We start from the raw sequence: 13,717 nt of genomic DNA, 5'->3' as shown, positions 1-13,717 counted from the left end.
ACTACTTTAATGGAGGTGGGATTTACTGTTGTTAATAGTAAAAAGCTAATAGCCTACGTGTTGTTAATACACCGACATCTCTGAGACGTACATTAACGGTAAAATACGTAAAAAGTAATTTGTGAACTTGTGCTGTCGTTTCCTTGGTGAGTTTTTAGACTCGTTGTTTCAGTGTGTGTGAATATTGTGGAAATACATAAAAGTAATTGAAATGCATTACTTTGTATGGTAATTAGAACTCAAAACAACCAGAAATTGTCGAAATGGTAGTATCGTAGAGTGTATGTGTATCAAGATAAATCACGCCTTTGCATTTCCGCCTTCGCCGACTGCTCTTTCCGTGTGTCGTTGACTCTTTGTGCGCATGCGCAGCAGCAGGACGCGAAGACCTCCGTTTGGAAGCTTGGCAGAAAGCTCGATGGCTCAGCTGCAGAAACGTCGCCATGGAGCCGAGGACAGAGCGCTGTCAGCGGAGGAAAGCTCCAGAGAAGCTGACGCGTCCTCTGCCCTTTTCACCAAACTCTTGGCGGCGGCGATGTACGGAATCAGCTCGTTCCTCATCGTCGTTGTGAACAAAAGCGTCCTCACCAGCTACAGGTAAAGGTGCAAAGTGCAAGCAACAGCTCGTTTTATTTACTTTAATGCGACCACCTCAAGTATATATAACTTTACTTTTCTCAGTGTATAAACTTGTAAGAACAGTGTTGCTTCTTCACTGGTGTTGTGTTATTATCGTAAGTAGAGTAAACAAGTAAACTGTATATGTGCAGTACATTATTCAGACTGTGTAGAATATGCAGTTCATTGTTTTGAGTGAGTTTACATAATCCTGATTGTGTGTTTTGACAGTGTGCAGAAGGTGTGTCCATGTCAGGTCGACTTTTTTGAAAAGAGTTGCATAGTTTAGATTATTGAAAAATGTGCTGTGTCATGGTGACACATGAAAGATAAAGAATATTATTACACAAGACAAGGCAAAAACTGTGCAAATATTTATATTGAAAACAGTGTTTAACCAGAACATAGTACAACACGGGCGCAGATTAAATCAGAGAAAATATAAATATTTTTGAAATATTTGCAAAATTGAATGCTGCGTCACTGTATCAAGAGGTAAATATTATTTGTTTAAGAATCTGTCTTTGACCTTAAATGCTGAGGACTCCCTGCGTCTTAATGTCTCCAAAACTAAAGAGATGCTTCTTGACTGTTATTTTTTAAATTTTCTCATTCGTCTTTTATTGAGTCACTTTTAACTTTCCCAGTGATGCGTTGGTTTGGAAACCTCAGCCTTGTGAACAACAACAACAGCCTAGGACATATTAAGTTATTGTAGGAGCCACTCAGAGGGCAAAGGTCACCCTGGGAGACCCCTCAGCATCCTCTCATCTCTCAGACTTTAAGACTTGTGTCAACAAAGTTTGCCTCTGATCAAATGGATTATTTATAGTCATTCGTCCCATCAGTCTGTTTTTAAACATTAGGTCACATGATCTCGTTAATCATCATCATCATTGTATTTTATATATGCATTGTGTCCTTTGTATGTGCTCTGTTCCCTGTGTCACGTTGCCAATACAGATGTTTCACTCCAAAGTGCATACATTGCAGTTAAAACTAGAAAAGCACTCGGAGAGCGCAGACCTCCGCCAAGGCAGCTCAGTGCCTACAAATTAATTATAAAAATAGTGATAGCATCTTTACTCTTTATTTGGATCCCCATTAGCATCCACAAAGTGGTCGCTAGTCTTCCTGGGGTCCTCACAGGAAGCGACAACAATTAAAACAAACACTAATGAAATCTCAGTATATCATAAAACAAAAGCAAGACAACTCTATCAATGAAACAAAAACAAAACAAAACAAAAATAAGAAAAAAAAAACAATCTCAGCGTCATAAATAACCAGGGAATAAGTGAAAACACACCACATTAAACAAAGCAATAATAACTAAAAGTAAACAACAACCTCAATTATTCTAAATCCAAACAAGATTCATCAATTCTATGGATCACACCCAAAATGTAATCACTTGTTCCTGGTCCTGTTGCAGACATTTCCTGAATATTTCATCCAAATCTGTCCGCTACTTTTCAAGTTATTTTCTAACAGACACACAACAGATTCTTGCCAATACACAGCCCTAGAAAACGGTGTAACGGTGGATTTGGTTGCATTGATGTTACACTGTCTGTGTGTGAGTGTGTATGAGTTAAAATGAGGAATATAGAACCATGTCGTCTACTAAGTAATACGTATTTGCACACGGTAATTTTCCCTCATTGTCTACACAGATTTCCATCGTCAACATGTGTAGGAATTGGTCAGGTAAGTGGAAATACTTCCTGTCTGTGGACTTAAAGAAACGCTGAAACGCTCCAGTGTTTCCTCTCCTCTCCTCTCCTCTCCTCTCCTCTCCTCTCCTCTCCTCTCCTCTCCTCTCCTCAGATGCTGGCCACAGTTGTAGTCCTGAGGACGGGGAAGATGTTGGGCATCATCTCGTTTCCAGACATGGATCTGAGTATACCACGCAAGGTGGGGAAGTGAATGGTTAAATATGATTCCCTCAGAATGTATTTCCTCATATTTAAAATGATAACCTTTCACGTTCATCTCCTCTTCAGATGTTCCCGCTGCCTTTGCTGTATGTCGGGAATCAAATATCAGGACTGTTTGGGACGCAGCGACTCAAGTGAGAGACGATTTTTAATATCAACTATTATATTATTATCATATATAATTATAATTAAAAAATAAAATAAAAATGTCTTTTCTAGTTTACCTATGTTTACAGTTCTGAGGAGGTTCAGTATTCTTCTCACCATGTTGTTTGAGGGACTCCTGCTGAAGTGAGTTAAACTCCATTTTACCCAAAAACACGTTGTCACATGTAATGATTTAAATAAACCGAGCGTTTATTTTGTCCACAGAAAGACCTTCTCCACGTCTATTAAAGCAACCGTGTTCACGATGATCTTTGGCGCCTTTATCGCCGCCAGGTAACGGCGACGTACAACCACACTGGGCAGGAAGTTGTGTGTTTGTCGTTGTCGCTCATCTTGTTTTTGTGTGTGTGTTGTGTAGCGCTGATTTAGCCTTTGACCTCGAAGGATACATTTTCATCATGCTGAACAACGTGCTGACAGCAGCCAACGGAGCGTACGTGAAGAAGAAGCTCGACTCAAGGGTGAGCAGCGCCGCCTGACGCTTCATCATCATCATCATCATCATCATCATCATCATCATCATCATCATCATCATCATCATGTACTGCTGTTTCCACAGGAGCTGGGCAAATACGGTCTTCTCTACTACAACGCTCTGATCATGATTTTACCCACCATGGCATACGCTTACTATTCTGGGGATTTGGAAAAGGTGAGACAGATTTTTTTTTAACATATACATAATTGAGGTATTTGACATGGCCTGTTCTCAAGCAGAAACAAAACGGCTGCCTAAATGTCAATTCTGGACAGGCACTATTATTTTACCTTACAGTGCCAGGGGTGTCAAACTCATTTTCACTGAGGGCAACATCAGCATAATAGTTAACCTCAAAGGGCCAGATGTAACTGCAATACACAATTTTTTTTTACTAAATGTAACCAAATATAATGTAAAATAAAGGTAACTACTGCGTAACATATTGATAAATAACTTTCTGTATTTATTACTTTTTTAATTTCACTCGTCTCATGATTCATACACAATGATACACTGCGATCTAGTGGCAGGATGCCGTCACTTTGTGGGTGTTTATGGTCAACACACGCCTTAAAGCAGCATAGACCTATTTTAACACAGATTTTTAAGACCAATTAATCACTCGCGGGCCACATAAAATGACGTGGTGGGCCTTCAGTTTGACACATGTGCCTTACACCATTCATGTGCAATCCAGGAGTCAGGAGTGTCCCTTAATTAATAGTTCAAAGGTTAAGGATTATAAAAATGTGCAAAATGCCAAATGTATATTGAAAAATCAATTCATACATTAAAGGAAATGCTTTAATTGTTAATTAGTTATAGTTGAAAATAAGATTTGTCAATTGTGGTTACTAATGTTCATATTCATAAGTCATTTTCCTTGGTATAGACACCGTGTTTATCATGTTTTTTTTTATGCCCAATGATTATGCCAGAAATGATTAATATAATGACAGTAGTCAAATAGCATAATAATGTACATTTGGCATTTTATGAATCAAGGGACACTCCTGAAATGCAAATAAAGTATACCAATGGACAATAAGGCAGCCATAAAATCAGGTTTACTTGTACCAAAAAATGCTTCTAGATCTAGAGCCTAGACTATTAGTATAATTTAGTATGTGATGTGATGTATTTTTAGTGTAGGGACTTGTTTTGGAGTGATGTTTTATACAATATCACATTATAATAAACAAGCATTAATGTTACAATAAGTTGCACAAAAACTGTTCTGATGCTTGGTTTGAGTTCCTGCCTTGTGATTGGCTGATGAGACATGTAGTAGAACAGGTGTCGCTAATAAAGTGGCAGGTGAGTGTATTTTGAATATAACGATCTGCTTTGCAGGGCTGGGAGTATCCTGGTTGGTCTGATCACTTGTTCCTCCTCCAGTTTGTCCTCTCCTGTGTCATGGGGTAACTCAGCTCAGTTTTTTTTTTTTTATGTTATCCCACACCGATCAGTGTCTGACTCTTCTTGTTTTTACCTGTGGCACAGCTTTGTTCTCATGTACTCCATCATGCTGTGCACACAGTACAACTCAGCGCTCACCACCTCCATCATCGGCTGCATTAAGGTGGGTCATTTCAAACAAACACTGCACCGGCTCCTCAGGGGCATGCAGCCACATGAATGTAACTAAATTCTGTCTCTGTGTGTGTGTGTGCGATTGATGCAGAATGTTGTCGTGACCTATATCGGGATGGTGTTTGGTGGAGATTACATCTTTACATGGACTAACTTCGTTGGTCTAAACATCAGGTAAGTAAAGAGAGACTCTTTAATTTAATTGTTTTCTGTCTGGTATCAGATTATGTAATCCTCCCCTCCCTCCTCCACAGCATTGCTGGGAGTCTGGTGTACTCCTATATCACGTTCACACATGAGCACACAAGTAAGACGCGTTAAAATAATACCAAAATAATAATAATATTAACTTGAGTACAGATTAAACATGTTTGTTTCCTGTGCTGATTTTAACAGAAAAGGCGTAAATATCGAAGTTCCGACTCTGCGCCTAAGAAGAACATCCTCAACCCTGTCACTATTTTTAATAATGAAACAAACACTAATTTTAGCTTTCTTACAATTGTGATCAAGTGCCTTAATTGTTTAAATGATTTTATATTGTCTCATACAATCTTTTATAATCGTTTACATCTGAGAAATGAATACATATTTTTATATCTTTCACTCTAACTTCTTTGTGGTCTTTTTTTTTTACATATTTAAAGCAGCACTTTTAGCATAAAATAGCTTTAAAAACTTATTTGATTGGTCACTAAGTGCTTTTTTTTTTGTGTGTGTAACCAAACGATACCAAGAGTCTGAATTAAGACTCGACAATATGGCAACTTCAGTAATACATTTATTAAATATAGCCAATGTTATTCCATTCATAGCCAGTCTCGGAATATACTTCATTTTTATTCATGTCGTCATTTACAGAGAACAGAGATTAAAAAGAGAGAGAAGAACTACATGGATCAACATTATCGGAGACAAACGTATCTTGAATGTGTGAATGTTGAGGAGTACAAAGTAAAAAGAGTTGAGCTTCAAAACAACGTGGTGTCTTTCACTGCTCTGAAGCCACTCACTGTGGAGACACAGTGGACACTGGTTGAAACGAAGCAGCAACACTTTGTTTTTGTCTCTTTAATGCACAGAAGAGGCTCTGCAACAAGACTGAGCAAGGGTCACACAGGAATGACAAGTGCTGCCAAACAGAGAGGGAAAGAGGAATGGCTACTTTATTACATCCATCTCAGGCAAAAGCAAAAAGGGAAAAAAAAAGTTTCTCAACAAATAAGCGAAGCCAACGAGGAAGACCAGAAAATACAGAGATAAACATACAGTTACGTTTAAAAAAATGTACCAACTGCTCAAGGTAAGAAATCTATACAAACTTTACATTAAAAACCATGAACGTTCTGTCTAGTAGAAACAAAGCGTCAAAGCGAGCAAAGCACTGACTATGAAAATCCAAAAATACAGCGATCTTCTACGTGAATTATAATACAGGACATCACTGATGTCAGCTCCTTTACACAAACAAACCTGCTGAGGGAGACAAACCCATGGGTTTATTCATCATAGACTAACAGCCATGATACAGGGCCAGAGCCGGCTCACAAATGAAGGAGTGAGAATGTCGAGTCTGCTGGGTTTTCGTCACAAACTCCTGATCGACCAACCATGAGAAAAACGTACAAAGTGCAACTAAAGTGAGCCAGCGACAGCACCAGCCTATCTGTCCTGTATTGCCTCTTTAAGACAATAACTTGAGCACATTGTTATTGTTTTTGTTTTTCTTAAAAAGTGTCATCAGATTCATCAAATGCTCAAATGGCTTGAACAGTAATTACCCATTATAGATTTCCTTTGTTTAAAAAATATAAATATTTATTTGTGTAAAAAAATATCACTGCTGATATATTTGTTTTTCCATTGAGAACAAATAGAAAAAAAGGAAATTCTTGGCAAGTCTCCAGAAAAAGGGAATAAGATCATAGGAACTATGAGAGACGAGATGTTTCGTACTTGTAATGGAGCTGTGGAACTTTGGGATGAGCTTTGCAGACAGTCAGTGTACGGATGGGTTAGGGTGACAGGGACAGACGCTGTCCCTTCTGGACGACCGGCTGCGTTCTTCAAACCTTTGACCTCATTAGAGTGAGTCTTCGCTCTCAGGAGATGCTGCGCTCACAGGGCAAAGGGGCTCTTCAGCCCGACATAGGGACATTTTAGTCCACCCCATATAAGCGTTTATTAGTGAACACCATCAGGCTCTGGCTCCTTCAGTTCTCTGGAGTTCTAGATGGTTCCACCTCACTTTGGCCCAAAGGCTCGGCCTCCGTCCTGCACACCTTGGCCGGCCTGTCGCTGTGTGTCACCGCCGTCTCTCTGTGGTCGAGCGGCGGCTCCAGAGAACCGTTTCTGTCGTGGCTCTGCGCTGTGGGTTGGCTGCAGCCGTTGGAGTTGTTGTCTGAAACTGGAGGAGGTTCTGCTACAGGGACGGAGGGACCGTTGGACTGAGCCGACTCAACTTTGACTTGATTTACTGGGGGCAACGGAGCGCCATCCCCTGGGTTGCTTGGGTTATGACCTCCAATACCTGTAAAAGAGGGATGAAAACTGAGGTCCCACAAATGACAAAATCTGTAGCATGAAAAACTACAGTTACAACTTTGCCGTTTATAGAGAATCCCAGTGAATATTCAAGGTATTCTCATTTCCTGTTTGGCTTTAAGAGGAACCTGGAAGACTGTCTATTTTTATTTTTTACATATTGGTTGTGCAGCTTTTAAAGTCTCAAAACTTTGCGTGTCATTCTAAAAGCACTCGTCAGCTCACCATTCTGACTGCTGCTGTCCTCCCTCTCTGAGTGACTGGCGCTGCTGCTGGACGTAGTGGGAGGAGGCGACGCTGCTCGGCTGGATGTGGCGCTCTCTGTCTCGTCCAGTAATCTGTCCATGTAGTCTCTGATGATGGCAGGACACAGACTGTTACACATCACCTCAAACCCCTGATGCGGTGATACGGGAAGCGTCACGCTGTACGAGTGTCTCGTTTCAACGTACGCTGTGAAATTGGTGTTCGTTACAGTTAGGGTAGGAAACGGCACGTATTGGAACAAACTAAATTACGTCGGTACTGCTGAATACTGATCGGTGTCCATTTTCATGACCTGAAGACGCGTCTAAGTGAAGAGTAACATGAACTTAGAGTGAGAACAGAGTAGCTGACTGCTCTCACTTCGGGGTTAGGGGTTATCAATAATAATAATAATAATAATAATACAAAAAAAGCCTTCGTGACAAAACCTGAAACTACGACTTTTTCGTAAAAAAATTTTTAAAGATTTAATTGTGGCCTCACTACTGCTACATCCCTGTGGCTAGTTTACTTAAACAAGGTTCTTTTAATCATAAATTATGACACAATATGAATACAAATAGTTTTACTTTATCCACTGACATAAGATGTAATTATATTAGACAGCACTGAACATAATCTTATAATTATAGAAAAACCTGCATATCTGAACAGAACTGGTTTACTTATGTCATAAATTAAATGAGTCTGTTATGGTGTTAGTAAAACTCAACTGGGAAATTACAAACAACAAATATAACTATTCTGTTCAACAAAAAAAAAAATAAGGGAACCCTTAAATCACACACACAAAAATGTGATGAATTACATATTTAAACGAAAGACCTTTGCTTAATATTTTTATGACAACAATATAAAGCCATATAAATATCCATCAATAAAAACCAAAATCACCAACCCATTTAAGGCCGAATTCAAACTCGTACAAAGTGACACAGTGGTGATTGAAGTGTTCCCTTCATTTTCTTTAGCAGTCCACCAACACAAAACAGGAGTTCAATTGTTTTCACATTAACAATAGACATCTTTCACAACTGTACATATAAAAATATAAAAATCAATCAAACTTACGTGACACCGGGGTGAAGGTTGTATTTCCTTTTCCCAAGTCTGGTTTGCTGTGCAAAGAAATCATAACGCTCAGACTTCTTCCACATGTAATAAAAGGCCACACATTCTCCTACAGACCTAGTTCTCACCTGAAAGATTTAATTCAGCAGACATGAAATGACCATTATTACCATCATCTGACGATATGACTCAACACAACTTCAAAAAATTGACAAAAGTCATAGAAGAATAGTAAAATAAAGATGAGTCTAAACGTGCATCAAGTTTTAAATGGCCACTAGCAAACACATCGAGATTCTTTAATGTTAACAATATTCATCTGAATGAGCTGATCGTCTTACCTTATTGGCCTGTATTAAATGAAAATCTTTCCCATAAGCTTTTAGTCCTTGTTCAAAGTTTCTACATTCCTCCTCAGTCCAGACAGACAGCTCCTCTGTTACAAATAACATAAACGTTACTGTAACATCTGTATTATAGTGGTTAAGAACAGCACATCAGTCATTATGCAAGTGTGAAAACATGATGAGAAAATGTGAAAAGCTGTGTGAGTCGTCTTACCTCTGGCTGCTTTAACATTAAACCTGAGTCTTCTTAAAGCTTCCTCTGTGTCAAAGTCACATTTTACTAGTTCATATAATGCCTGCAGGGAAACAGACAATCATACATGTTAAAATATTAAGTCTCCAGTCTGTCTCAATGCAACAATGACAACACTTGCATCGCGACGCTGATCACTGCTAATTGTTCTGAAGCTATAAGGCACAACCAGGCTTTTGCTAAATTAAACAGCCCCATAAAGTATTAATATGTTGGTCTTTTCAGGTGATTTCATGACAATGAGAATAACATGTCCTTATATACAGACATTACAGGTGCATTCGTCTCACTTGTTCATTGTCTTTGATGTGAGATCCCTCTGGAATAGCATCCACTCCCTTCTCCTCTCCTGTTCGCCGTGACGCCTCCGTCAAAAACTCCACTACTTTGCCTTCAGGTAGACTCTCGGGGTTCCACAATAACTGGTCGTCGTTTTCATAAACTGCAGGTCAAATTCACAAACAGCAGAAAATGCATTATCCGTATGTACGTTATGTCAACTGTATACTTTGTTTACTATCTCTTTGCCTCGTGTAATCTTGTGTAACATCAACAGAACAACGATCTCACCTTTTTCATTTTCTTTATATTTACACAGGCCAACAGGGGTTTCTGCCTGGTACATTGAACCCACCATAATTTCCTGTAGGGAATAAATGCACAGTTTAAACTGGTTACAATGACACATAATCTAACATGGGTCTAAACATGTCTGGTTGTTCCCTTAAGGTTTATTTTAGGTTAGTTCAATCTAATATAATATTATCTTGCAGAGTATATTTTCAGGGCCGTAAATGTGGGGGCGAGTGGCAAACCTTCACGTGGTGCCCCTGTTAATCCGCTCGCGGAGACCAATTGCTACATCTCGCTCTTCTTGCTGACAAGCTCTGATGAGTGCGATAAATGCATCACAGATGGTTCCACCCAATTCTCAAAGACTTGGTAAAGGAAAATATGCATGTACATGTTTTGATCGACTGTTCATTCGCTGGGAAAAGCAGTGGGCGGCTCCAAAGTCTATGACACCACAGAAGGATACGTAGGCGCGAGTTGACGATAAGCGCCAGCAGCTGGTGATATATGGTGGCATTTCATTACTGCTACAATTTATTTTTGTGGCATAAATGTACTCTTTGCACAAAGGGGGATAATGTGGTCATGTAGTGTGATCAGTCCACACATTCCTCGTTTCGCAAGCTATATCTGCCTTTTCTGCTGTTATTATAACGAGTGCAGTACCCGGTCTCTTGCATTTCTTATCCAAACAATGTCAAAGCTGTCACGTATTGCAGTATTGTAAAAATCCTATCTCTGTAACAGCACATGCTCAAGACTGATAAATTACAAGATGCTCTTGCATACCTTTTTCCAGTCCTCTGATGGAACATAGTCCTCATCTTCATCCGACTCCTCCTCTGCATCATTATTGCCTGAAAATACATGAAACGTGTATCAAAACATACAATATAAAAGGGAAATAAAGAAGGAAAGAAGAGGAACGTACTTTCAAAATAAATTAACTTCTGAGCACGAATAAGTTCCGCTGTGCCGAGGGACCTGACCGAGCGTGTGCGGGGTTCAGGGGCTGCCTGTGTCTCACACTCAGGTCCTGAAGAGATCTTAACACTCTTACCCTAAAACACATGATCACAAACATTTGAGTCAACACGACACAAATTATGACGATTCCAAAAGAACACGATTGTCAACACAAACGCACCTCATTCCTCTTCAACTCGCCAGTGCTTCTGCTACTTTCATCGTTGTCGAGATCCTCTTCTTCATCCTCCTCCTCGTCGTCATCCTCTTCCTCCTCGGGCTCTTCTTCCTCCTCTTCGTCCTCATCTGCTGTCGATCCACCGCCATAACCGTACAGACTCAGCAGCTCGTGAATGGGCATCTCTCCCTCCTGTTACAAATGGAAAAATTACACTTCTCAATGAACTCTGAAAAAGACATGGGGCTGACAAACCCGGACGTGCTGAAAACCTGAAACGGACCCGTGCAAGATCTTCAATCTCATTGACGTTGGTCTCATCCGATGCTTCCATCAGTTCCTCTTCCTCCAGGGTGCGCTCATCATCAAAGTCATGAACAAGCATTTCTGCCGATGGGTCGAAATCACGGTCATCCTTACCCGCTGAACCTCCTAGAAAAAGTAGGCCCAAAATTTAAAGATAGGCTGTAAGGTGTCCAATCTAATGATCAGTAAACTTAGAATACTCATTGGGTAAGAGCACATGGACTTATATGAGCTTAGTAAGAGATGCTCTTTAGATGTGTAATACAGTCAATGGAAAAACAGTCTTTAAACTATTAAAATGTCATTAATGTTCATTAAAGACATGACAAGGAACATGTGTTATGAACAAATCCAGGGAATACACCATCAATTAAAGTGTCTTTTCATTCAAAATGTTTGGGCATTATCAGAAAGCACCAAGACTTAGTGTTTTACTGCATTCCCCAAATGTCCTTGATTTTAAATTATAATTATTGAGAATTTTGTAACATTATGTGGAACCCCAAATAGTTAAACAAACTACAAGAAAACTGTTATGGCATTTGCTTAACATTTTTTATTTATTTATTTGAACATGTTTCAAATGTAAGAACAATATGTACCTGGGCTCGAATTCTCCAGGGAGGGCTGGAAAACAAAAAAAAGGGAGTAAGAATTCAATTTAAGAACCGCTTCAGAAGCAAACATGTCATCACATGTACAATTAGACACTGTTAATCACCACATAAAATAGGAACCAATAAAGGGGTCTTTATTTGTTTGCCAGATTTTGGGTCTAAGCTGTCATTAAGACAAATGAGATAAGATCATTTTGACAAAATACTGCACATCTTCATCAAATGGCTGGTTTACCTATATGATATTAAGTTATACAGAAATGATAGAAAGATAGATATTTTATAATAGCGAACTATAAAACAAAAATAGCTAAAACTGAAAAATAGGAGATCAAATAAACATAAGAATAAAACGTAAATATGTTGTAAACATAAGAACCACATACAGCTATACTATCACAATTAGAGCTATAACATTTTAAGCATCTTAAAAGTGCATAGTATCTGGTTTATTTGCTTCATGTAAACAAATAAATCATTAAACCTCAATAATTTGTGTTTGTGGGGAAAACTGGTCAACATTTTCTGACATTTAATGGACCAAAAGATTACTCGATTGGTCGAATGGGAAAATAATCGTTAGCTGCGGCTCTAATTAAAATATCAGAACCCACAAACGAACGTGTAAATAAAAAATAGTCCTGCTGTGCACAAATCTGCTCTCGACACAATTGTTGAGGTAGTTTTGTCGTGTTTATAACACGGCTACTCATATAAGCAGTGAGGGGAAACACTGGAATAAAACTTAACGAGGGGAAAGAGGACATAAGAGGGGAGCTGAGAAAAAGCGCGCTCGACCCTGAGCCATTTAAAAAAGAGCTGACCGCAGTTCAACAAGACAAGAAACAAAGAAGAACTGTGACCACTTCCTGCGCAGATATTTCACAGACAGCAGCAATATGATGTGAATGATTATTCTACTGTGTTGTTTACGGTCTGCACTCACATTTACGTAGCACAACAGGCGAGCGCTCGCCGTGTTTAAGCTCTTTCCTGGCTAACTCAAATTAGAAGTTGCAAGCTAATTCTCCTTATTACATTTGACTACCGCGTCTAAGTTACGATTGATATCAAGAGCCTGCAAAATAATGACCAAAACATAACGTGTGAACGTGTCGTACCAGTGTAATATGAAACGTGAGTGCGAATAGTTACGTATTCTTAAACTAAAACCGCGAAGTAGCGCTGCTAACGCTGCGTCTTTCTGTCGTCAGGGCTAGCACAGCTAACGTTAGCTAAATCCGAAGTTTTCCAAACATGTTGGTGCCGCGAAATGGCTTTTATCTAGCTATGCAAGCAGCTGTAACTCAACTTAGTACATTCGGGTTATAGCACTTAAACGATGCGCATATTTGATTGAATAAACAAATCAAAATTTTATTTAATCGAATATTTATTTCTCTGGCTTACCTCCGTCATGTTTGCGATCCTGTTGGGTCGCGTCTGGGGTCAGCGGCAGTTCCCGGATGTAGAGCCCCGCCCACCCGCAGTTATGATGCGTCCACAGCGTAATTGCGTGTCTGCAGTACCGAAGAAAGCAGTCTCAGGCGGCCTTACGTTAACTTAACAGCGCCACCTAATGACTTGGATGACCAGAGACTGTAGTTTCTATCTGTTTTTAGTATTATTTAATTTACAGTACTTTGGAAAAAAAGACAAAGAAAACTATAAAAATGTATACAAAAATATTATTTAATTATTTTGTCATTTATAAAGTTGTATATATATATATATACATACATACATATATATATATATATATATATATATATATATGTTAAAAAAATCAATAATG

General features: G+C 39.1%; 2 protein-coding genes across 3 annotated transcripts; one reads left to right on the top strand and one right to left on the bottom strand.

Annotated features, from left to right (window-relative positions):
• Positions 1-364: 364 nt before the first annotated feature.
• LOC310926789 (solute carrier family 35 member D2-like protein) lies at positions 365-5,121 on the top strand (the record flags this gene model as incomplete). Its single annotated transcript, XM_083888976.1, has 12 exons — positions 365-597; positions 2,295-2,328; positions 2,449-2,535; positions 2,625-2,692; positions 2,778-2,849; positions 2,931-2,999; positions 3,085-3,187; positions 3,286-3,378; positions 4,561-4,628; positions 4,711-4,789; positions 4,892-4,974; positions 5,055-5,121. The coding sequence occupies 12 exons, from the start codon at positions 365-367 to the stop codon at positions 5,119-5,121; spliced, it is 1,056 nt and encodes a 351-aa protein (XP_083745102.1).
• A 591-nt stretch (positions 5,122-5,712) lies between these two features.
• Positions 5,713-13,363, bottom strand: mier1b (mesoderm induction early response 1b, transcriptional regulator). 2 transcript variants are annotated; one of them, XM_083890447.1, is made up of 13 exons: positions 13,333-13,363; positions 11,908-11,932; positions 11,283-11,431; positions 11,003-11,191; positions 10,787-10,916; positions 10,645-10,712; positions 9,853-9,925; positions 9,573-9,724; positions 9,244-9,325; positions 9,024-9,118; positions 8,683-8,810; positions 7,570-7,697; positions 5,713-7,330 (listed from the first exon to the last, which is right to left on the bottom strand). In XM_083890447.1, the coding sequence occupies exons 1-13, from the start codon at positions 13,339-13,341 to the stop codon at positions 7,014-7,016; spliced, it is 1,545 nt and encodes a 514-aa protein (XP_083746573.1). In that variant the 5' UTR covers positions 13,342-13,363; the 3' UTR covers positions 5,713-7,013. The 2 variants fall into 2 exon arrangements, with proteins under 2 accessions (XP_083746573.1, XP_083746574.1); XM_083890448.1 differs by having other exon boundaries at positions 8,683-8,729.
• Between the last annotated feature and the right edge of the window lie 354 nt (positions 13,364-13,717).

This window comes from Microchirus variegatus (genome assembly GCF_963457635.1).
Source record: "Microchirus variegatus genome assembly, chromosome: 5".
In the NCBI taxonomy this organism is placed as follows: Eukaryota; Metazoa; Chordata; class Actinopteri; order Pleuronectiformes; family Soleidae; genus Microchirus; species Microchirus variegatus.
The sequence above is the reverse complement of the archived record's forward strand: the minus strand, read 5'-3'. Positions and strand labels throughout refer to the sequence as shown.